Here is a 22,490-nt window from a genome sequence, read left to right as displayed (position 1 = left end):
GGATGGTTAATGGAAACAGGAAGCACCTGAACTCTATTTCAAGTCTCATCTCAAAGGGTATGAATACATGTAAATAAGGAATTTATATTTTTAATTATTTATACATTTGCAAAAATGTCAAAAAACCTTATTTGTCATGATTGGCTATTGTGTGTAGATTGTTGAGGATTTGTATTTATTTAATACATTTAGAATAAAGCTGTAACGTAACAACATGTGGAAAAAGTCAAGTGTATGAACACTTTCCGAAGGCACTGTATATGGTGATGTGAGCTTGTGTGAGACATACAGTTGTTTTTGGTGTCTTTAAAATGTCAGATCTGATGTACTGTATATTACAACAATAATTTCAGTGGAATGTTCCGCCCTGTGAAAGCTCTCTTTCATGCTGAGAATTCCATCTGATTTAAATGTGAGGTCATGGATTTATTAAACACTGTCTGTCTCTCTTCCTGCCTGCCCTCTTTTTCTTCCTTCCTTCCTTCCTTCCTTCCTTCTTGCCTGTCTGCCTGTCTTGTCTGGTTTCACTAACTGTCTGTCTGTGTCTGATTTCAGTACAAAGATCGAGAAGGAGAAGAGGGAGCATGCCAAGCAGCACGGGATGATTCGTACAGAGATAACAGGCGCTGAGATTGCTGAGGAGATGGAGAAGGAACGGCGTCTCTTCCAACTCCAGATGTGTGAGGTTAGAAGCGGGCACTGGGCACAGACTAGAGGGCACTGATTGGGCACTGACGGGGCACTGACGGGGCCCTGCCACCCCAAGCCAAACCTAAGAGGACGACATAAAATCGGCATCCGTGCCAACCTCTGTTCTCTACGTGATTATGCTATAACCTAGTTACACATATCCCCGAAATGACACGAAAAACAGTCTCTTATTGTATTTCTATGCTCCAATCCTCCTATAGAAAAGGCAGAATAACAAACTGTTCGAGCGATGCGCTCAGCTGTGCCAACGAGCTGCCTCCCGGCGGATGTAAACGCCTACTCCTCTCTCCCTCTTTATCTGCAGATTATTTCCTCACTTGGCATAACGGTACTGACAATTTCCATATTAACTTAGTGCCTCACTGTGGGATTTTAATTGGAGCAGTCATGGAGGAGCTCAACCCATCCACCTCTATTTCTGTGTACAGCGGTCGCGGGGTGGTTTGTCCCTCTTGGGTTTTTAGGGTGATCTCATTCACTGTGTTGTTATTGTGGATTGTTTGATATTGCTTCTAGTGTAGTGCTAGAGGGGCCCAGAGTTTATAACTAGGGCCCCAAGTTTTTCCTGCTCAAGTCATATTGACAAGAAAAACTCCCGACCCTAGAAGTGTGAGTAAAATGTATGCATGCGTGATTAAAACGCTTTGGATAAGAGCGTCTGCTAAATGGCCTATATTATTATTATATATTGATAACATTGCTAGCATTGTGTGGCACCCTATTCCCTAAACAGTGCACAACTTTGGACCAGGGCCCATAGGGCACTATATAAGGTATAGGGTGCCATTTGTTACACCAAATCCATCTTCCATCCCACTTTGCACTGCTACCGCTGCTAGTATGGGAGGGACCAGGTGACGCTCAGCACAGCAGGCTATGTTCTCCATCTGATCTGAGACCAGACATTGCTACTGCAGCATCTCTCGCCTCCCATTCACACAAAGCCCCATAACACACAGGCACCAACAGGCATTCACAACACACACTAAACCCACCCCACAGCGCAGACACCACAAACAAAAAGTGGATAATCTCTGAGTCGCACACACTCAGACAGACAAAAGCAATATGTGTGTGACTGTGTGTTTGGTTTCAAGGGAGCACGCACATGAGCACACACATACACACACAGAGGATCACATGGTAAGAAATGCAGCACAGAAGCTTTGGGGGACAGGAGTTGCCTTAGAAGGGCATTCTGGAATAGATTAAATGTCCTCTGTGTGCGGAGCTGAAAATGGTGCCTAGCAGTGATTCTTCACAAGCTGTTCTAGATTGGTACGCCATGGGATAAACTCAGATTAAGATGATGTTTTATTCATTTGTTCGTCGGACATGAATTTGTCAGAGGAATTTGCTAATTTGGAGGCCGTGGTGGTTTCTGAAAAATAAAGGAAAAACACAATTCTAGTTATCCATTTCAAACACAATTTACAATTTACTCATGATATTTTACAGATGTAAGATCTTAATTTGATCACGCTTTTGTTGCTGGCCATTTTCATGCACACTAGGAAATGCAAACTTGTAGTGTATTCGAGGTTTAAAAAGGCCTCTAAAATGTGTGATTTCCACTTTAAAATGTCAGACTTGATTTTCCCTAACGAAGAACGTATCAACCCCTACAAAAAATGTCTATGAATTATAATCCACATAATAATTCACATTTCCTGTCGCTGCAGGATTATTTTCAAACGGGCTCAAATTAAGATCCTACATCTGTATATTGCCGTCCTTTTCAGTGACGTTTAGATGTTTAGCCGTTTTCTTCGGCTCCCACGGACTCAATGCTGTGTTGGCATCGTGGATCAGAGGCTCATAACCTCCATCGTATGGGCATTCTGATAGGATTATTATAAGTGTTCAGAAGACATATTTTACACAAACAAATATTTTGTTTTATGGTGGTTTAATGCAGGCCCAGACAATTTTTCCAGCAGAGGGTTGGTGTGGTTGGGTGCAGAATTTTGTTCCGGCCTAGCAGTAACATGACGATTTACTGGTTCATAAATGATAGCCTTCAAATAAATGATATATTTCAAATAAGACCTTGATTAGTAAAGTCACGTGTTTCTGCTTTGCTCGAACAAAAGCCTTGCCCCCCTCTCAGCCTTTAGTGATTGTCCACCCCTGGTTTAATATATCACCACTACGTATAAGCATGGCAATACTCCGAATTGCATTTCCAAAATCATGTAACAGAGCGTTCTATTTGATGTCAGTTTTCACAGGCCACCACTTGTTTTCTCTACAGTACCTGATCAAAGTCAACGAGATCAAGACCAAGAAGGGAGTGGACCTTCTCCAGAACCTCATCAAGTATTACCACGCACAATGCAAGTAAGTAAACAGTGCCGCATTATCTCCCTCATTTGCCATAGTGTAAGAGTCCCCCAAACACGCGTGGATCATGTCTACTGAGATGTGTCTGATTGGTGGCGAACACGTCATTTCTAAGGGAATTATGTCACTGTATACTCTCAAGACTAGCTCTACAGTGCATTCAGAAAGTATTCAGACCCCTTGACTTTTTTCAAATTTTGTTACGTCACAGCCTTATTCTAAAATGGATTAAATTGTTTTTTTCACCCTCATCAATCTACACACAATACCCCATAATTACAAAGCAAAAACAGTTTTTTAGAAATGTTTGCAAATGTAAAACAATAAAACACTGAAATATTACATTTACATAAGTATTCAGACCCTTTACTCAGTACTTTGAAGAACCTTTGGCAGTGATAACAGCCTCGAGTCTTCTTGGGTATGACGCTACAAGCTTGGCACACCTGTATTTGGGGAGTTTCTTCCATTCTTCTCTGCAGATCCTCTCAAGGTCTGTCAGGTTGGATGGGGAGCGTTGCTGCACAGCTATTTTCAGGTCTCTTCAGAGATGTTCAATCGGGTTCAAGTCCGGGCTCTGGCTGGGCCACTCAAGGACATTCAGCGACCTTTTCCGAAGCCACTCCTGCGTTGTCTTGGCTGTGTGCATAGGGTCGTTGTCTTATTGGAAGGTGAACCTTCACCCCAGTCTGAGGTCCAGAGAATCTTGTTTATCATGGTCTGAGAGTCTTTAGGTGCCTTTTAGCAAACTCCAAGCGGGTTGTCATGTGCATTTTACTGAGGAGTGGCTTCCGTCTGGCCACTCTACCATAAAGGCCTGATTGGTGGAGTTCTGCAGAGATGGTTGTCCTTCTAGAAGGTTCTCCCATCTCCACAGAGGAACTCTGGAGCTCTGTCAGATTGACCATCAAGTTCTTGGTCACCTCCCCGACCAAGGCCCTTCTCCCCTGATTGCTCAGTTTAACCGGACAGACAGTTCTAGGAAGAGTCTTGGGGGTTCCAAACTTCTTCCATTTAAGAATGATGGAGGCCACTGTGTCCTTGGGGACCTTCAATGCTGCAGAAATGTTTTGGTGCCCTTCCCCAGATCTGTGCCTCGACACAATCCTTTATCGGAGTTCTACAGACAATTCCTTCGACCTCATGGCTTGGTTTTTGCTCTGACATGCACTGTCAACTGTGGGACCTTATATAGACAGGTGTGTGCCTTTCCAAATCAATTGAATGTCCAATCAATTGAATCTAACACAGGTGGACTCCAATCAAGTTGTAGAAACATCTCAAGGATGATCAATGGATACAGGATGTACCTGAGCTCAATTTCAAGTCTCATAGCAAAAGGTCTGAATACATGTAAATAAGGTATTTCTGTTTTTTTATTTAAAAATACATTTGCAAACATTTCTAAAAACATGTTTTAATTTTCTCATTATGGGGTATTTAATCCATTTTATAATAAGCCTGTAACGGAGCAAAATGTGGAAAAAGTCAAGGGGTTTGAATACTTTCCAAAGGCATTGTATGTTATTCTCTCTGTGATTGCTCTTTGCTTTCTCTCTCTTTCCCTCTTTCTTTCTTTTTCTCTCCCTCTCTTTTCATCTCTCTCCCTCTCAACCCCCCTCCGTCCCACTCTCTTTAATGGGGTGATGCATGATTTACCGGTCTTGGGTAGGGAGTAATATTTAGCTCTCATAAATATGCATGACCCTTCATGACGATGCGACGTGACAGCCGTGGGGGTTTGTGGGTAAATAATGGGTGCCCCCTGTGCCAGGGACTGAGCCCAACGCTGTGTCACCGACAGGCCTGACAGCCTCAAGGCTGCTAGGTGGTTGTGTCATAACATTGGGGAAACAAAACAATGCAGTTTTCTGGTTGTCTACTCAACCCAAAACTATGACTATCACAGTGTAGAGACATGCCTTATAGAGCGATGGGAAAAGAACCTTTCAGTAGAAAACTGAGTTTCAGTAGGATGAGTGGGCCGAGGGAGGTGATATATCCCTGGAGGGTAGGGGAGAGAGAGAGGAGGATAGAAGGGTTGTTAGTGGAGACGAGCGGATGCTGCATTCAGGTAGATGCCACTGGCACTGGCAGATCCATAATGGATGACAGGAGGTGCTTAGCATTCCACTCTGGACACAGCCAGAGAGAGACAGGAGAGAGAGATCTCTATGCCAAAAGCCAGAGGAGCCAAGCAGTGCTATACATTATACATATCCAACTGCATCAGTCTAATTCTCAGTCACCCCTCTATTCATTTTGACCTTTCTAATGGCCGTATAAGTCTTGGACACTTGACATTTGGAAATTATGTGAAAGATGCTATGCTCCACCAAATGACTGCCCTTCGTCTCACTTTCGTTGGAATTCAAGTGAAAACCTCAGTGGAATTCTAATATCCGCCCTGTAATCTCTTGCAGCTTCTTCCAAGATGGCTTGAAGACGGCGGATAAGCTGAAGCAGTACATTGAGAAGCTGGCTGCTGACCTCTACAATGTAAATACCCACCCACAGGCTTCTCTCCATCTTATTACTGCTACTCTGCAGCCTGACATGTTATCTAGACTGATTCAGTGAGTGAGTGATTGAGTGATTGATTGAGTGTGTGTGTGTGTGTGTGTTTGTTTTGTCTTATCTCACCCGGTGTATGCCTTCTCAGATAAAGCAGACCCAGGACGAGGAGAAGAAACAGCTGACGGCTCTCAGAGACTTGATCAAGTCATCCCTTCAGCTGGATCAGAAGGAGGTAGGCAGAACCTGAACAATCTAGTCCTAACTGGGCCAAGTGGGCCCAAGCCAGAGTTGACAAATAGGGAAAATAGTGGAAACTCCCTCCAGCCATGTGTGCAGCAAAATCAATGTTTGGTGGAAAATCAGACCGCAGCAGTAGACTCCTCAATCCTCACCCCTAACCTTTCACCCTTAGAGGGTGTAGCTACTAGCTAGTCTCCTGTAGTGCAGAGTGAGTACCCAGTGCTGTACCATGCTGGTAGCCAGTGTTTAGTAGGCCGTTGCTGGTAACCAGTGTTGTGCCTCACTGGCTGCTTAGTAGTGGAGAGCAACTTACTGTCTTAAAAGTCCAGTGGAGTCAAAAATGGGATTTTCCTGTGTTTTATATATATTTCCACATTATGAGCTCAGAATAATACTTTGAAATTGTGAAAATTATGATAATGCCCTTTTAGTGTGAGAGCTGTTTGAAAAGACTGCCTGTTTTGGTGGGATGGAGTTTTGGCCTGCCTGGTGACATCACCAGGCAATAAATGAGTTAATAGTCCAATAAGAAAGAGTGTTTCAAACCTCTCTGCCAATAACGGCTAGTTTTTAGTTTTCCACTCACCACTCAGACCACTCCCAGACAGTCCTAGCAAAATTCTTGAATGAGAAATTGCTGTTTGCTAAGAAGCTATTTTAGTTTATTTTTGACCATTTTAATTGAAAACAATCACAGTTAGGTACTTAACTGTTACCCCAGAAGGTTCGATATTGAGATTTTAAAAAATGAGGCTTCATTAGCCCTTTAACTAACCTAACCTCATTCTAAGCACTCACAGGTCACAACTGCCAAACACATCAATTAGGTTTATCACTCAGTCTCACACTCAATGCTAGCTGCTCGCTGTGTTTTGCATGTTGCTACTGTATAATAGTGAGCAGAGCCAAAGTGAGAGGGACTGGCCCGCCTTGTCCACACAGCTACAACTATCTGTCTGTGTCCCAAAATGGCACCCTATTCCTTACATAGAGCACTCATTTTGACCAGAGCCCCGAGCCCCATGGGTGAAAGTGGTGCACTATATAGGGAACAGGGTGCCATTTGGGACGGAGCCGACGATCCACACTGAACATCCTCTGGTTTATAACGCCCAGATACAAATGTTGTCACTCACCCAATCACTCACTCACTCACTCATCATACCGTACTACACTAACACCTACACTCAATGAGGGCAGGCGCTCTCTCACTCACAACTTCACCTCGGTGGCTTCTTTCACACTCTCTCTCTCTCTATTCCCCTCTACTCGCTGCTCGTCTGGACTCAAGTCTAGAAGAGTAAGTGCTAGCATGCTTCTGACAGATTTTGAAGAGCATGCCCTCCACTGTGTCTCTCCATTAGAAACCTGCTGTGTTTTTCATCTGATAGTGTGTTGGAACATGTGTGCCTCCCAAGTGGCTCCCTATTCTCTATGTAGTGCCCTTCTTTTGACCGGAAAAAGTGGAAAAGTAGCGCACTAAATGGAGAGTTGGGTGCCATTTGGGACGCACACCATGATCCTTTGAACATCAAATGTGACCCAAGAAATAATAACGGCCATGTTGGTCAGACACACACACACACACACACGACCCTGGCCTGCACTCTCTGTAAGAGGCATATTTGGTTGGTTATGTGTGGTGAGTTGCTGTGTTTTCTGTGTCTAAACACTGTTTGTGTTACTGCAGGACTCCCAGAGTAAGCAGGGTGGCTATAGTATGCACCAGCTGCAGGGCAACAAAGAGTTTGGCTGTGAGAAGAAAGGCTACCTGATGAAGAAGAGTGATGGGTAGGTCACACACACACACACACACACACACACAGACACTGAACAGCACTGAACATACACAGACATGAAGAGCCCTTTTCGGATCCTTCGTTGTGACTTGGTGTTGTCTTCCTGCAGGCTGAGGAAGGTGTGGCAGAGGAGGAAGTGTTCAGTGAAGGGTGGCATGCTCACCATCGCTCATGCTACGGTGAGTGGCAAAACACACACGCACAACTTGAGCACCCTTACACACTCCTGTCGAGGCTAGATCAAAGGCAACATCCAGTAGGAAGGAAGCTGTGTAGGCCACTATCAATCTAGCAGTTGGCAGAGAGGAATCGACATGGGTGGGTTGCCAAGGCAACCCCTTAGCCCCCTCCCTCTCCTGTTGCTGTGGTGACTCATCACTGAGTGTGGTGCTGGCTCTACTCTTCTCGGGGTCTGTGGATACTGTGCTGCTAGATAGACAGACACAAATGCACACAAGGATGTGTGAGAGAGCACACACACACACACACACACACAATCTAGCTGGCCCCTGTTTTTATTATTGCAGCTCTACATTGCAGTGAACTCCCCCAAATGTCACTAATCGATTCCTCATTTCCACCCATACTTCCACCATCCTTTCCAGGAAACGCGCAAATGTACTTGTCCCCTTGTTCTTTGTCTGACGGCGTGTTGCCGCTCCTTCTCCATGTTTATTACCCATCAGCCCCTGTGCCAGCCTGGCAAGCCTCACCACAGGGCTCATCACAGTCCGTTGACGTTTTGTTAACACCCCCCCCCACCATCCCCACTGCCCACATGCCCGGGCACAGTCACAATGCAGTGCCCAGTCTACACACGTGCCAGCTGATCACACTGCTGTTATCATAATATTACAGTGGGTATCGTAACTGAAGCCAAGCCAAAGTGGCGATGCCTGGACCACAGACACAGTACTGAGGGAATACCTGGGATTCTCCCAAGGCTAGCTGCATACACTGTTAAGTCTAGTGGTCAGGCTGTGTCTCAAATCACATGGGGCTCTACAAGGTGTCGAAACGGATTTCTTTATTCAGTCGAGACAAAAGGACATTACCCACAATGCCTTCATCAGCAGATGAATTGACGTATTCCTTTACCAACCCGTCATTTTCCTGACGCTCTGATCCAGAGCAGTGAGTGCAAACATTTTTATGTTTGTTTGTACTGGTCCCCCATGGGAATCGATCCCACAACTATGGCGTTGCAAGTGCCGTGCTCTGCCAACTGAGCCACACGGGACCATCCAGAGTCAGATATGCTTGTAGCGTTAGTTTCATAGCACCAATACTGGGTGATGGACAGATTCCTTTTCAGAATTTCTGTCAAATAGCTAAGTCGTCTGTCTCTGTGTGTTCGTGCAGTCCAACAGGCAGCCTGTGAAACTCAACCTGCTCACCTGCCAGGTCAAGCCCTGTGCCGAGGACAGGAAGTGCTTCGACCTCATTTCCCGTAAGTACCTCTTCCTGTAACCCCCACACCAACACAGTAGTTACCATGGGCGTGAGGTTGGCTGTGAGAAATGGGGCCTTATATTACCTTCTGTAGGAATTCAGAAACAGGAAGCGTCGAATAGACAGTTTTGTGCCACGGGTCGCCAGTAAGCTCTTTCACACGCTCCATTTTCCTGCCGTCCTGTTTGAATGGTGCCATGACAACGCCTGAAACACGCTGTGCTTGTGAATTACTCCGCCGTGCATCTCCACAGGGCTAGGTCACGTCACGTGATTACACAGTGTCTGCTGGGTCCGAGAGATCACATTCCCGTCTCATCTTCTCTCTGCCAACAGATAACCGGACCTATCACTTCCAGGCTGAGGATGAACAGGAGTTTGTCATGTAAGTGTACCGTGACAGTCCCCCCCCCCCCCCACCACATTGTAAACATCCATCTCCTATTAGTATCCAACTCCAAAGGCAGGTACATAGTAAGATAAGACTGTGATGGAATTTGGGGTTACGGTTATTTGTCAGCCACGTGACTCGGTCACCGTTATAATCGCATTAATAGCAAAAACGTTGCCTAGGCAACCGAAGACGTGTTTGCTCACACTGTTAACGTGTGAGTGTGAAAGACGAGATCGGTGAGGTTTAACAAAGAAAGAGACCGTTTTCTTTAACGGAAAAGGTTTAGAGGTTTTGTCTAGTGTCCGTGGTCCATTAACAATGAGGGATTGGATTTTTTTTATCCCTGAGAGCAAGAGAGAGAGGACTGCTAAGTGCTAGCAGCGGTAAGGGTATCTTCATGTATCTGTGGGATCTGTGGTTGTTATTCAGGTCACTGTAACCCAGGGATGGGCAGCTGGCGTCGGCACGCTGATACATTTCCAGAGATGTATTTCTTTTTTGTTGTAATTGTAGAACACGCAAGGTGCAATTTAGAAGATTTGGTTGTGCATCAGCAGTTTTACGATTGTTATGTCAGTCACTGACATTCGCTCAATTAGCACGTCAGCAAACAAAGTTTTTTTTAGATTGGTAAATTAGCGACCTGCTATCTAAACTTGTAGAATTACCGACCGTGGGCCCCCATTGATTTTGTTAGTCACTCTCACTGTGATATCATATTAAAAACTGCAAACATTTCTCTCCACCCTATGTCAAAATGTGTAGAATTGTAGGAAATAAGCAGTAAAACTGCCAATTTGTCTCTCTGCCCCATGGCAAAATCAGTTGAATTGCTTGAAATTAGTTATACAATTGCTAAATCTTCTCTCTGCCCCATGGCAAAATGTCTAGATTTGCAGCAAACTTGCTTTAAAACTGCAACATGTTCTCTGCGCCCTATGGCAAAATGTGTAGAAATGCAGGAAATTAACTATTTTTCTCTCCGCTGTCAAAGGGTGTGCCGCTAAATGCAAAAATGAAACTTAAGAACCGTAAGCGTAGGAATAGCGCACATAGAACAGATCTACCGCTTCTTAGACTTGCTTTCAATGAGAATGACAGATCTATAACTCACACGTTTATGTGAATTTGGTCAGGTAGCCCAAATAGTTACATATTGCACTTTTAAATATACTGAGACACAACCGGCCTTGCTTTAGGATACATCCCAAATGGCACCATATTCCCTATGTAGTGCACTACACTCTTGGAAAAAAGGGTTCCAAAACAGTTCTTTGGGGAGGGATAAGGTTCTACCAAGAACTGTTTTGATCAGAAGAACCCTTTTTGGGAGACAAGGGTTCATTGTACGTGAAGTGTTCTACCTAGAACCTTTAAAATCCAAAGAACAGTTTTTGAAAGAAAGGGTTCTTTGATTCATATTTGGAAGGCAAGAAGGATTCTTTGGAATGCAAGAAGGATTCTGCATAGAACCATATATAATATTTCCCATCATGCTCTATTGACTTACGTAATTGTTTGTTTTACTGTAATATCTGTGTTTTTGCATGTACATTGCTTGGTTGATTAATTTTATGTTACACAAAGGTAAATAACATACCGTTTTTTAAACTAATCCCATCTGTAAGAAATGTGATTTATTTCACCCGTTACTGAGATGGTTGTTCCAGTTTAGATGATTGAGGTAGTCTCAATATGCAGTCTTCCCTACCCTGACAGTCATTCTGAATTCAGGTTGTAGGTGATTAACAATTCCACTTGTTGGATATCTTAACTCTGGCTGTATTCCAATCACATCACTTTTGCAAGCCAGCATAATGGGACTTGCAGGCCTGATGTGGCTTGTGAACCAGAACATGCCTACCACCACTGTGTTAGGCTATAATTAGGCCCTCGAAGAAAGGCCTTATAATATATGGAATGCATTGTAATAAATAATAACATTTTAAACGCTAAAAAGGCTGGTGGAACCGTTCATAGAGGGTTCTAGGAAGAACCTTCCAAGGATAAAAGGGTTCTCTGTAGAACCCTTCACAGACGATTATAGGAAGAACCTTTAGATGATAAAATGGTTCTTGGTAGAACCCTTCATAGAGGCAGAACCCTTCTAGGCAGAACCCTTCATAGAGGGTTCTAGGTAGAACCATTTACATGGGGTTATTTGAAGAACTCTACATAGAGGGTTTTAGATAGAACCCTCTGCAAGGGGTTCTAACCAACACCAAAAAAGGTACAAACCGAAGAACCCTGTATGGTTCTACTTAACACCTTTTTTTCTAAGTGTACTTTTCACCAGGGGTCATAGGGTTCTGGTCAAAAGTAGTGCACTTCATAGGGAATAGAGTGCCATTTTGGGACATAGCCACAACTCAACTGCAATTCCAAATGTCAGTAAGTTCATTAAGTATCTGTAACTAGGGAACACACACACTCACACACTCATGCACACACCCGCACACACACACATACATACAAATGCTGACTCCACACTCTCAGCTCTATGCTGTCACGCACTTCCAGCTGAGGCAAACCATACAGTGATGAAGTCGCTTCATGCGAGTGTTTGGATTAAAACACTTATCACTTGACAATATCTCAGCATTACGTAATCACATGCTCGCCCACCCATGTCTTGTGCATCGCAAGTAAACACGTTCACCCTTAAAGACACAAGAACACCCACATCTCTGCATAACGCTGTCTAATTTCTTGTTATTTTTCACTCGTTCACCCGCACACACCTGTGCTGTGTCCTCTGCTGTGTCCTATCCTGTGTCCTCTGCTGTGTCTTGTCCTGTGTCATGTACTATGTCATGTACTATGTCCTGCGCTGTGTTATGTGCTGTGTCCTGTCCTGTGTCATGTACTATGTCCTGTATTGTGTCCTCTGCTGAGTCCTCTGCTGTGTCCTGTCCTGTGTCCTCTGCTGTGTCCTGTCCTGTGTCATGTACTATGTCATGTACTATGTCCTGCGCTGTGTCCTGTCCTGTGTTATGTGCTGTGTCCTGTGCTGTGTCATGTACTATGTCCTGTGTCCTGTACTGTGTCCTCTGCTGAGTCCTCTGCTGTGTCCTGTTCTGTGTCATGTACTATGTCCTGTGCTGTGTCCTGTCCTGTGTCATGTGCTGTGTCCTGTAGATGGGTGACTGGGACAGCAGGACTGACGTCAGCCCCATTAAGCCTGACTCCGATGCATTGTCCAAATGGCACCTTATTCCCTATGTAGTGCACTACTTTTGACCAGGGCCCATATAGGGAATATGGTGCCATTTGGGACACAGTCTAGTCTAACTACCAGTCTAATGGCAGAGTGAGTTGTGATGTACTGTTCTGTGCTGAACAACAGCAGCCACCGACTCATGTTTGATTGGCAGTTACTTCCTGCCAATTTCTGTGTGTGTGCGTGGCGATTGTTCAGATGTGTTGGTTTGAATGTCATGAGAGGGTATCTGGGGCTGCTGGCTGGTTGGATAGGGTTGTGTATTGTACACTACAGTATGTGCTTGACACTGTAGGCAAATGTAGGTCCTATGTAGGTTGAATGCAAAGTAGCTGTCAAGATGTAAGGCAGTATACAGTTATATTTAAGCAATAAGGCCCAACGGGGTGTGGTATAGGGCCAATATACCACAGCTAAACGCTGTTCTTATACACGACGCAACGCGGAGTGCCTGGACAAAGCCGTTAGTCATGGTACATTGGCCACATTTCACAAACCCCCGAGGTGCCTTATTGCTATTATAAACTGGTTACCAACGTAATTAGAGCTGTTAAAATACATGTTTCAGCCAATCAGCTTTCAGGGCTCAAAGCACCCAGTTTCTAATAATACACAGAGTGTAGATAGCATCAGATGGAATTGGAGTTGTCCCATCTGATTTGATTTGATTTGACCATTCAAAATACATCAAATGGCAGCAGAAACACATCGGAAAACTGTCAAGGACTTATTTCCACTGTGGTCCTCTCGTCTAAAAGCCTCTACATATGTAACTCAGTGCTTATTTCCACTGTGGTCCTCTCGTCTAAAAGCCTCTACCTATGTAACTCAGTGCTTATTTCCACTGTGGTCCTCTCGTCTAAAAGCCTCTACCTATGTAACTCAGTGCTTATTTCCACTGTGGTCCTCTCGTCTAAAAGCCTCTACCTATGTAACTCAGTTGTTATTTCCACTGTGGTCCTCTCGTCTAAAAGCCTCTACCTATGTAACTCAGTGCTTATTTCCACTGTGGTCCTCTCGTCTAAAAGCCTCTACCTATGTAACTCAGTGCTTATTTCCACTGTGGTCCTCTCGTCTAAAAGCCTCTACCTATGTAACTCAGTGCTTATTTCCACTGTGGTCCTCTCGTCTAAAAGCCTCTACCTATGTAACTCAGTGCTTATTTCCACTGTGGTCCTCTCGTCTAAAAGCCTCTACCTATGTAACTCAGTGCTTATTTCCACTGTGGTCCTCTCGTCTAAAAGCCTCTACCTATGTAACTCAGTGCTTATTTCCACTGTGGTCCTCTCGTCTAAAAGCCTCTACCTATGTAACTCAGTGCTTATTTCCACTGTGGTCCTCTCGTCTAAAAGCCTCTACCTATGTAACTCAGTGCTTATTTCCACTGTGGTCCTCTCGTCTAAAAGCCTCTACCTATGTAACTCAGTTGTTATTTCCACTGTGGTCCTCTCGTCTAAAAGCCTCTACCTATGTAACTCAGTGCTTATTTCCACTGTGGTCCTCTCGTCTAAAAGCCTCTACCTATGTAACTCAGTGCTTATTTCCACTGTGGTCCTCTCGTCTAAAAGCCTCTACCTATGTAACTCAGTGCTTATTTCCACTGTGGTCCTCTCGTCTAAAAGCCTCTACCTATGTAACTCAGTGCTTATTTCCACTGTGGTCCTCTCGTCTAAAAGCCTCTACCTATGTAACTCAGTGCTTATTTCCACTGTGGTCCTCTCGTCTAAAAGCCTCTACCTATGTAACTCAGTGCTTATTTCCACTGTGGTCCTCTCGTCTAAAAGCCTCTACCTATGTAACTCAGTGCTTATTTCCACTGTGGTCCTCTCGTCTAAAAGCCTCTACCTATGTAACTCAGTGCTTATTTCCACTGTGGTCCTCTCGTCTAAAAGCCTCTACCTATGTAACTCAGTGCTTATTTCCACTGTGGTCCTCACGTCTAAAAGCCTCTACCTATGTAACTCAGTGCTTATTTCCACTGTGGTCCTCTCGTCTAAAAGCCTCTACCTATGTAACTCAGTGCTTATTTCCACTGTGGTCCTCTCGTCTAAAAGCCTCTACCTATGTAACTCAGTGCTTATTTCCACTGTGGTCCTCTCGTCTAAAAGCCTCTACCTATGTAACTCAGTTGTTATTTCCACTGTGGTCCTCTCGTCTAAAAGCCTCTACCTATGTAACTCAGTGCTTATTTCCACTGTGGTCCTCTCGTCTAAAAGCCTCTACCTATGTAACTCAGTGCTTATTTCCACTGTGGTCCTCTCGTCTAAAAGCCTCTACCTATGTAACTCAGTGCTTATTTCCACTGTGGTCCTCTCGTCTAAAAGCCTCTACCTATGTAACTCAGTGCTTATTTCCACTGTGGTCCTCTCGTCTAAAAGCCTCTACCTATGTAACTCAGTGCTTATTTCCACTGTGGTCCTCTCGTCTAAAAGCCTCTACCTATGTAACTCAGTGCTTATTTTCACTGTGGTCCTCTCGTCTAAAAGCCTCTACCTATGTAACTCAGTGCTTATTTCCACTGTGGTCCTCTCGTCTAAAAGCCTCTACCTATGTAACTCAGTGCTTATTTCCACTGTGGTCCTCTCGTCTAAAAGCCTCTACCTATGTAACTCAGTGCTTATTTCCACTGTGGTCCTCTCGTCTAAAAGCCTCTACCTATGTAACTCAGTGCTTATTTCCACTGTGGTCCTCTCGTCTAAAAGCCTCTACATATGTAACTCAGTGCTTATTTCCACTGTGGTCCTCTCGTCTAAAAGCCTCTACCTATGTAACTCAGTGCTTATTTCCACTGTGGTCCTCTCGTCTAAAAGCCTCTACCTATGTAACTCAGTGCTTATTTCCACTGTGGTCCTCTCGTCTAAAAGCCTCTACCTATGTAACTCAGTTGTTATTTCCACTGTGGTCCTCTCGTCTAAAAGCCTCTACCTATGTAACTCAGTGCTTATTTCCACTGTGGTCCTCTCGTCTAAAAGCCTCTACCTATGTAACTCAGTGCTTATTTCCACTGTGGTCCTCTCGTCTAAAAGCCTCTACCTATGTAACTCAGTGCTTATTTCCACTGTGGTCCTCTCGTCTAAAAGCCTCTACCTATGTAACTCAGTGCTTATTTCCACTGTGGTCCTCTCGTCTAAAAGCCTCTACCTATGTAACTCAGTGCTTATTTCCACTGTGGTCCTCTCGTCTAAAAGCCTCTACCTATGTAACTCAGTGCTTATTTCCACTGTGGTCCTCTCGTCTAAAAGCCTCTACCTATGTAACTCAGTGCTTATTTCCACTGTGGTCCTCTCGTCTAAAAGCCTCTACCTATGTAACTCAGTGCTTATTTCCACTGTGGTCCTCTCGTCTAAAAGCCTCTACCTATGTAACTCAGTGCTTATTTCCACTGTGGTCCTCTCGTCTAAAAGCCTCTACCTATGTAACTCAGTGCTTATTTCCACTGTGGTCCTCACGTCTAAAAGCCTCTACCTATGTAACTCAGTGCTTATTTCCACTGTGGTCCTCTCGTCTAAAAGCCTCTACCTATGTAACTCAGTTGTTATTTCCACTGTGGTCCTCTCGTCTAAAAGCCTCTACCTATGTAACTCAGTGCTTATTTCCACTGTGGTCCTCTCGTCTAAAAGCCTCTACCTATGTAACTCAGTGCTTATTTCCACTGTGGTCCTCTCGTCTAAAAGCCTCTACCTATGTAACTCAGTGCTTATTTCCACTGTGGTCCTCTCGTCTAAAAGCCTCTACCTATGTAACTCAGTGCTTATTTCCACTGTGGTCCTCTCGTCTAAAAGCCTCTACCTATGTAACTCAGTGCTTATTTCCACTGTGGTCCTCTCGTCTAAAAGCCTCTACCTATGTAACTCAGTGCTTATTTTCACTGTGGTCCTCTCGTCTAAAAGCCTCTACCTATGTAACTCAGTGCTTATTTCCACTGTGGTCCTCTCGTCTAAAAGCCTCTACCTATGTAACTCAGTGCTTATTTCCACTGTGGTCCTCTCGTCTAAAAGCCTCTACCTATGTAACTCAGTGCTTATTTCCACTGTGGTCCTCTCGTCTAAAAGCCTCTACCTATGTAACTCAGTGCTTATTTCCACTGTGGTCCTCACGTCTAAAAGCCTCTACCTATGTAACTCAGTGCTTATTTCCACTGTGGTCCTCTCGTCTAAAAGCCTCTACCTATGTAACTCAGTGCTTATTTCCACTGTGGTCCTCTCGTCTAAAAGCCTCTACCTATGTAACTCAGTGCTTATTTCCACTGTGGTCCTCTCGTCTAAAAGCCTCTACCTATGTAACTCAGTGCTTATTTCCACTGTGGTCCTCTCGTCTAAAAGCCTCTACCTATGTAACTCAGTGCTTATTTCCACTGTGGTCCTCTCGTCTAAAAGCCTCTACCTATGTAACTCTGTGCTTATTTCCACTGTGGTCCTCTCGTCTAAAAGTCTCTACCTATGTAACTCAGTGCTTATTTCCACTGTGGTCCTCTCGTCTAAAAGCCTCTACCTATGTAACTCAGTGCTTATTTCCACTGTGGTCCTCTCGTCTAAAAGCCTCTACCTATGTAACTCAGTGCTTATTTCCACTGTGGTCCTCTCGTCTAAAAGCCTCTACATATGTAACTCAGTGCTTGTACGTGTTGAAAACCCCCGTGCTTTTGTAATAACTTGTTCTCTCTGCTCTTTCGTTTCTCTGCCGCGTGTAGCTGGATCTCTGTGCTATCCAACAGTAAGGAGGAAGCTCTGAACATGGCGTTCCGCGGAGAAGAGGACGGAGTAGGAGGAGAGGATGGCCTGGAGGACCTGACCAAAGCCATCATAGAGGAGGTGCTGCGCATGCCTGGCAATGAAGTCTGCTGTGACTGTGGCGCTGCAGGTACGTATAGTACGACATCTATGGGTGCCCGTGTGTTTGGTCCTGGGACATGCACAACCGCTGTGGTTTTCCAAGGGGTTCTCACATTGTAGATTCTCCACTATACCACTACAGAAGACAACAGAACCTTTGCTGCAGCATTTTATCTCACCCTTGAACACACACCTCCCGGTAGAACTCACACCTCCCTGTAGAACTCACACATGCCTGTAGAACTCACACACCCCTGTAGAACTCATACATCCCTGTAGAACTCACACATTCCTAAAGAAGTCACACATCCATGTAGAACTCACACATCCATGTAGAACTCACACATCCATGTAGAACTCACACATCCATGTAGAACTCACACATCCATGTAGAACTCACACATTCATGTAGAAGTCACACATCCCTGTAGAACTCACACATCCATGTAGAACTCACATCCATGTAGAACTCACACATTCCTGTAGAACTCACACATCCCTGTAGAACTCACACATCCCTGTAGAAGTCACACATCCCTGTAGAAGTCACACATCCCTGTAGAAGTCACACATCCCTGTAGAACTCACACATCCCTGTAGAACTCACACATTCCTATAGAACTCACACATTCCTATAGAACTCACACATTCCTGTAGAACTCACACATCCCTATAGAAGTCACACATCCCTGTAGAAGTCACACATCCCTGTAGAACTCACACATCCCTGTAGAACTCACACATCCCTGTAGAACTCACACATCCCTGTAGAACTCACACATCACCATAGAACTCACACATCACCATAGAACTCACACATCCTCAACCATCTTCAAGGTTGTCCCTCAGAAGTCCCTGCTCAGCCCAACATCGATCCACTCTTCTGCACTGTCATGGCTGCTCCCTATCTCCCTTAGTAGTTAGGCATATGCTATGCAGCTCTCCTGCAAAGTCACCCTTAACCAAACAAGCAGCAAAGCAGCACCAGGAGCCTTTTCTGTATTCAGGATAGAACAGTGGTGCTGGTCCTTTCTGGCCCCTGGCCCTCTGACTTGATCCTCCCCTGCTGTAAAAACAGAGGCTCAGCACTCCCCAAGCAGAAACACCCTGGCCCTCTGACTCCCCCCAATACACACACACTGTCAGCATAAACACACAGATCCCACTGAGGAGAGTGCAGGCCACTAGCGAAGAAGAAAAACCCTGTGTTTGTTGCGACAACATCGTTACATCACTACATTACATAATTCATACACACACAGGCAGAATTTTGCTGATTTCCCCTCTATGGGGTGAGCTTATTTGATAATGCGTTGATAATGCGCTAGTGTACTGCAGGGTTATTTAGGTTGCTCCTGTGGCCCATCCTGCCTGAAATACAGCTCTCTAGAGGAGTATTAGTGTCAAATGTTTTTTTGCAGCTCTAGAGCTCTCACCCCACCCTGTGCTTCCTGTCATCTCTTCGGTCATCTTTTGCCATCCTGCATGTGACTCATTGGTGTTTGGCCGATTCTGAAACCATTCCACCCGCCTGAGTCCGTCCGGCACAGACCTGTCAAATCCGGACACGCTAGTTAGCCTGACAGCTAACAGCACTCAGCCATCTGTAAAAATAGTGTGTTTACATCTGCATAGCTGCGTAGGGCTCTTAGGCTTGGGTTTAAGCCTCCTTAAGTTGCATCACTCATGCTTGGCTGTGGTGTCAGTCACTGTAGCGGTTTACTGGGAAGAGCCCAAAGCCTCTCTAGCCCTCCACCACATGGCTCTGCTGTCAGAGCATGTACAGGCGTTCTGCTTGACACAGAATGATGCAATGTTTTATAGTTGCTGGGCTCTGGTAGTCCAGTCGGTATGGTTGGTGGGTCTGAGGCTGCCGAGGCCCTCTAGTGGTATGTGCTGTGCATTGCCGCTGCTCACATTTGATGGTGATGGTGGACCTGGGTTGTATTCATTTGTGCACACCATAGCAAAACGTTTTGCAACGGAAAACGAAAACAAAATTGTTTTATACGTTCAGTTTGTCCCTCCCCGCATCAGTCCGTTTTCTTTTGTTTGGGGCTACATGCAAGTGTTCAGATCACAAATGAAACCCCCTTGTGTTCAGCATTATCGTTCTGGATTTCAACTGTAAATTGTATATTTGTGTTAGTACTTTGACAAAACATCTATGTTCTTTTTGGAGCCAAAACAGCTGTGCACTAAACTGTAAATTCCAGCCATATTTTTGTGGTTGTGTAGCCAAGACGCCTATCCACAAGCCTGTGCTCCACAAAATGGCTGCTCTCTAACTTGAGTACATTGTCATGTTGTCTGTGCCCTTAGATCCAAAATGGCTGTCCACTAACCTGGGCATCCTGACCTGCATCGAGTGCTCTGGAATCCACCGGGAGATGGGAGTTCACATCTCACGCATCCAATCCATGGAGCTAGATAAGCTAGGCACCTCTGAACTCTTGGTGAGTGAAAAAAGAAATACATTTGGTGAACATTATATAACGTTTTTTTTCCACAGTAGATCAACATGCAAAATAGATTCAGAAACAGGATAGAAATAAATACATCTGGATTACAACGTGATTGTGATTACGGCAATTCGAGCAAAGTGCTTCTAACGAGCATCTTGACATTCATAAGTGACTTGATTTTTTTCCCTTCACAGCTGGCTAAGAACGTAGGGAACAGTAGTTTCAATGAAATAATGGAGGAGAACCTTCCTGGTCCCTCACCCAAACCCACACCTTCAAGTGACATGTAAGTACTCAGAGGCATCAACGACTACATGAACTTCTTGGAAACTAGAAGCTCCGTGGAAATGTTACCTCACTTTCACTTGTCACTTGACATCACTGGAAGCATAATCAGGAGTATGTTGTTTGAGCTTATGCAGGTAGATGTGTCTGGCGGGAAAAGCCACAGAAATCAATTGGAACACTAGAATGGCCATTGGCATCTTAGCAACATGGCTAAAAAAAAAATCCATCCATCTCGGTCAGGAAACCGTTCGTGCTAGAAACTGAATTTAAGGATCCCTACGGGAGAAAATATCCACACAAGCATTCCCGAAAACCGTCTCCTTATTCTCCTCCTCTTCCCCGCGTCTCTCTCCCTCCTACAGGACAGTGAGGAAGGAGTTCATCAATGCTAAGTATGTGGACCACAAGTTTGCACGGAAGACCTGTACCTCCTCGGCAGCTAAGACCATCGAGCTGTGTGAGGCGGTCAAGTCCAGGGACCTGCTGTCTCTCATCCAGGTGTACGCTGAGGGGGTGGAGCTAATGGAGCCACTGCCTGAGGGTGGACAGGTGAGTCTGACCTCTGACGTCACAGACCCTGGACTGTATTATGATCTCATCTCACCTGAACAGGGCACATATTCTTAAAGCGTCTCATAGGATTGCTGATCTAGGATCAGGTGTCCCCCCCCCCCCCGTCCATGTAATCTTATTCATTATGATCCAAAAGTTAAAACTGATCCTAAATCAGCATCTATACTCTGACGCTTTGATGAATATGGGCCCAGATCTGGTATGGGGGGGGTTTGGTTTTACATAATGAGCAGAAGGGTACTGTTTAATAGGGAAATACTAAATTGTACTGAGTCTGTAAGGTGGCTGTTCTCTACATGGGCAAAGTAATGAGCAGTCCACTGAGAAAAACAAGAGTTTTTACTACTGGGCAATGTTGGACAAGACAACAATGCCCAAACGAGAAAAGTGACTCAGTTAAGCTATCACTACTGCCGCCCACTAAACATTGAACCACGTAGCACTGCGGTGTGCTCTCAGAAGTAGTCCATAGGGAATAGTGGCCAGGGATGAGTCACTGACGCTGTTTGAAAGCAGGCAGAGCTTCTAGCCCAGGCTGACTCACTGATATCTAATACAACCCTGGCTGTCAGTGGATCTGCTCTGAGAGGCTGCATCCCAGGGCTCTGGTCAAAAGTAGTGAATTCTAATATGATCCCCAGCAGACAGCAGATATCAGTACCCAGAGCCGCAGACAGTGAGGGTGTGACAGGAATACATGATAAAGTAGCCTCTCCCTCTTCCTGAACGGATACCCTGCATCTCTGTTTGACTCATAGTCATTGGTATTGCGTGTGTCACTGTGTCCTCACTCTTCCCAAATAAGTCTCCCTTACTGGGGACTCATAGAGATAATCAGCGACGTAGCTACCAGTCATTTTCAATTAGAGGAGACACAAGGAGACGCAACGACACGTGTGCCGTTTGAAAGATAGACCCACCAAGGAAGATCTCAACGACTTGATGGTTGATTATCTCGGCAAGTGTGAGTTCAATCACAGCCAATGAGGTGCTGGTGGCGGTGACCTTTGTTCATATTGGGCAGGAAGGGCTGTAAAACTGAAGCTGGCTTATCGTTTCAGTGTCTTCTACCGACATCGGTACGTCCAAACCTCTGTCTGTCATAGAAATGTTCGCATCACACTCGCAGTCTTCCCTTGAGGGGGAGACGAGCTATTTTTAGGAGCCATTTTGTTGACTGCAACCTCTTTAAATGCTGAGCGAGAGAGAGTGTAGAATGGATGCTGCCTGCTGTTCTCCCCATGTCGAAAGTCTCTCATGTCTTTGCTGTATGTGATCGCCCCCTTCAGGAGGCCGGAGAGACTGCGCTCCACTACTCTGTGCGCACCGCCGACCAGACCTCACTACACCTTGTGGACTTCCTCGTACAAAACAGGTAAAATGCCCAAATAAGGCCCCGTCAATAAAGTGAAGATAAGCATTTTATGCCAAACAGGCCACCATAGCGTTGGGCTAATGTGAAATTGGATTTTAAAAGCAGTGAAAGCACACACTTCGTAAGCTGTTGTGCCCAAATACTAAGAAACATAACAGAATATTATAAATAAGTAGTATTTCCACCGTTTGGTCATGTAAATTGAGGTGTTAAATGTGAGAATTTCAATGGAATAGCTTCATGGAAAGCAGTAGTGTTCCCTTCCTATCGCTGCACCGCTG

At 44.9% G+C, this 22,490-nt stretch overlaps 1 protein-coding gene across 5 annotated transcripts in view; it reads left to right on the top strand.

Annotated features, from left to right (window-relative positions):
* The window catches only part of LOC109899463 (arf-GAP with SH3 domain, ANK repeat and PH domain-containing protein 1), a 72,025-nt gene that overhangs the window by 34,378 nt on the left and 15,157 nt on the right, over positions 1–22,490 (top strand). For 3 of the 5 annotated variants that reach the window (XM_031836028.1, XM_031836030.1, XM_031836031.1), the window contains exons 8-21: positions 556–685; positions 2,966–3,051; positions 5,478–5,553; positions 5,717–5,803; positions 7,103–7,111; positions 7,502–7,602; positions 7,720–7,789; positions 8,973–9,060; positions 9,399–9,447; positions 17,367–17,536; positions 19,831–19,964; positions 20,168–20,259; positions 20,624–20,810; positions 22,124–22,209. In XM_031836028.1, coding sequence (XP_031691888.1) covers positions 556–685; positions 2,966–3,051; positions 5,478–5,553; positions 5,717–5,803; positions 7,103–7,111; positions 7,502–7,602; positions 7,720–7,789; positions 8,973–9,060; positions 9,399–9,447; positions 17,367–17,536; positions 19,831–19,964; positions 20,168–20,259; positions 20,624–20,810; positions 22,124–22,209 — 1,365 coding nt within the window. The remainder of the gene's footprint in view (positions 1–555; positions 686–2,965; positions 3,052–5,477; positions 5,554–5,716; positions 5,804–7,102; positions 7,112–7,501; positions 7,603–7,719; positions 7,790–8,972; positions 9,061–9,398; positions 9,448–17,366; positions 17,537–19,830; positions 19,965–20,167; positions 20,260–20,623; positions 20,811–22,123; positions 22,210–22,490) is intronic. The other 2 variants (XM_031836032.1, XM_031836029.1) reach the window with 1 other exon arrangement.

The sequence above is a fragment of the Oncorhynchus kisutch genome, linkage group LG11 (genome assembly GCF_002021735.2).
Source record: "Oncorhynchus kisutch isolate 150728-3 linkage group LG11, Okis_V2, whole genome shotgun sequence".
In the NCBI taxonomy this organism is placed as follows: Eukaryota; Metazoa; Chordata; class Actinopteri; order Salmoniformes; family Salmonidae; genus Oncorhynchus; species Oncorhynchus kisutch.
The sequence above is the reverse complement of the archived record's forward strand: the minus strand, read 5'-3'. Positions and strand labels throughout refer to the sequence as shown.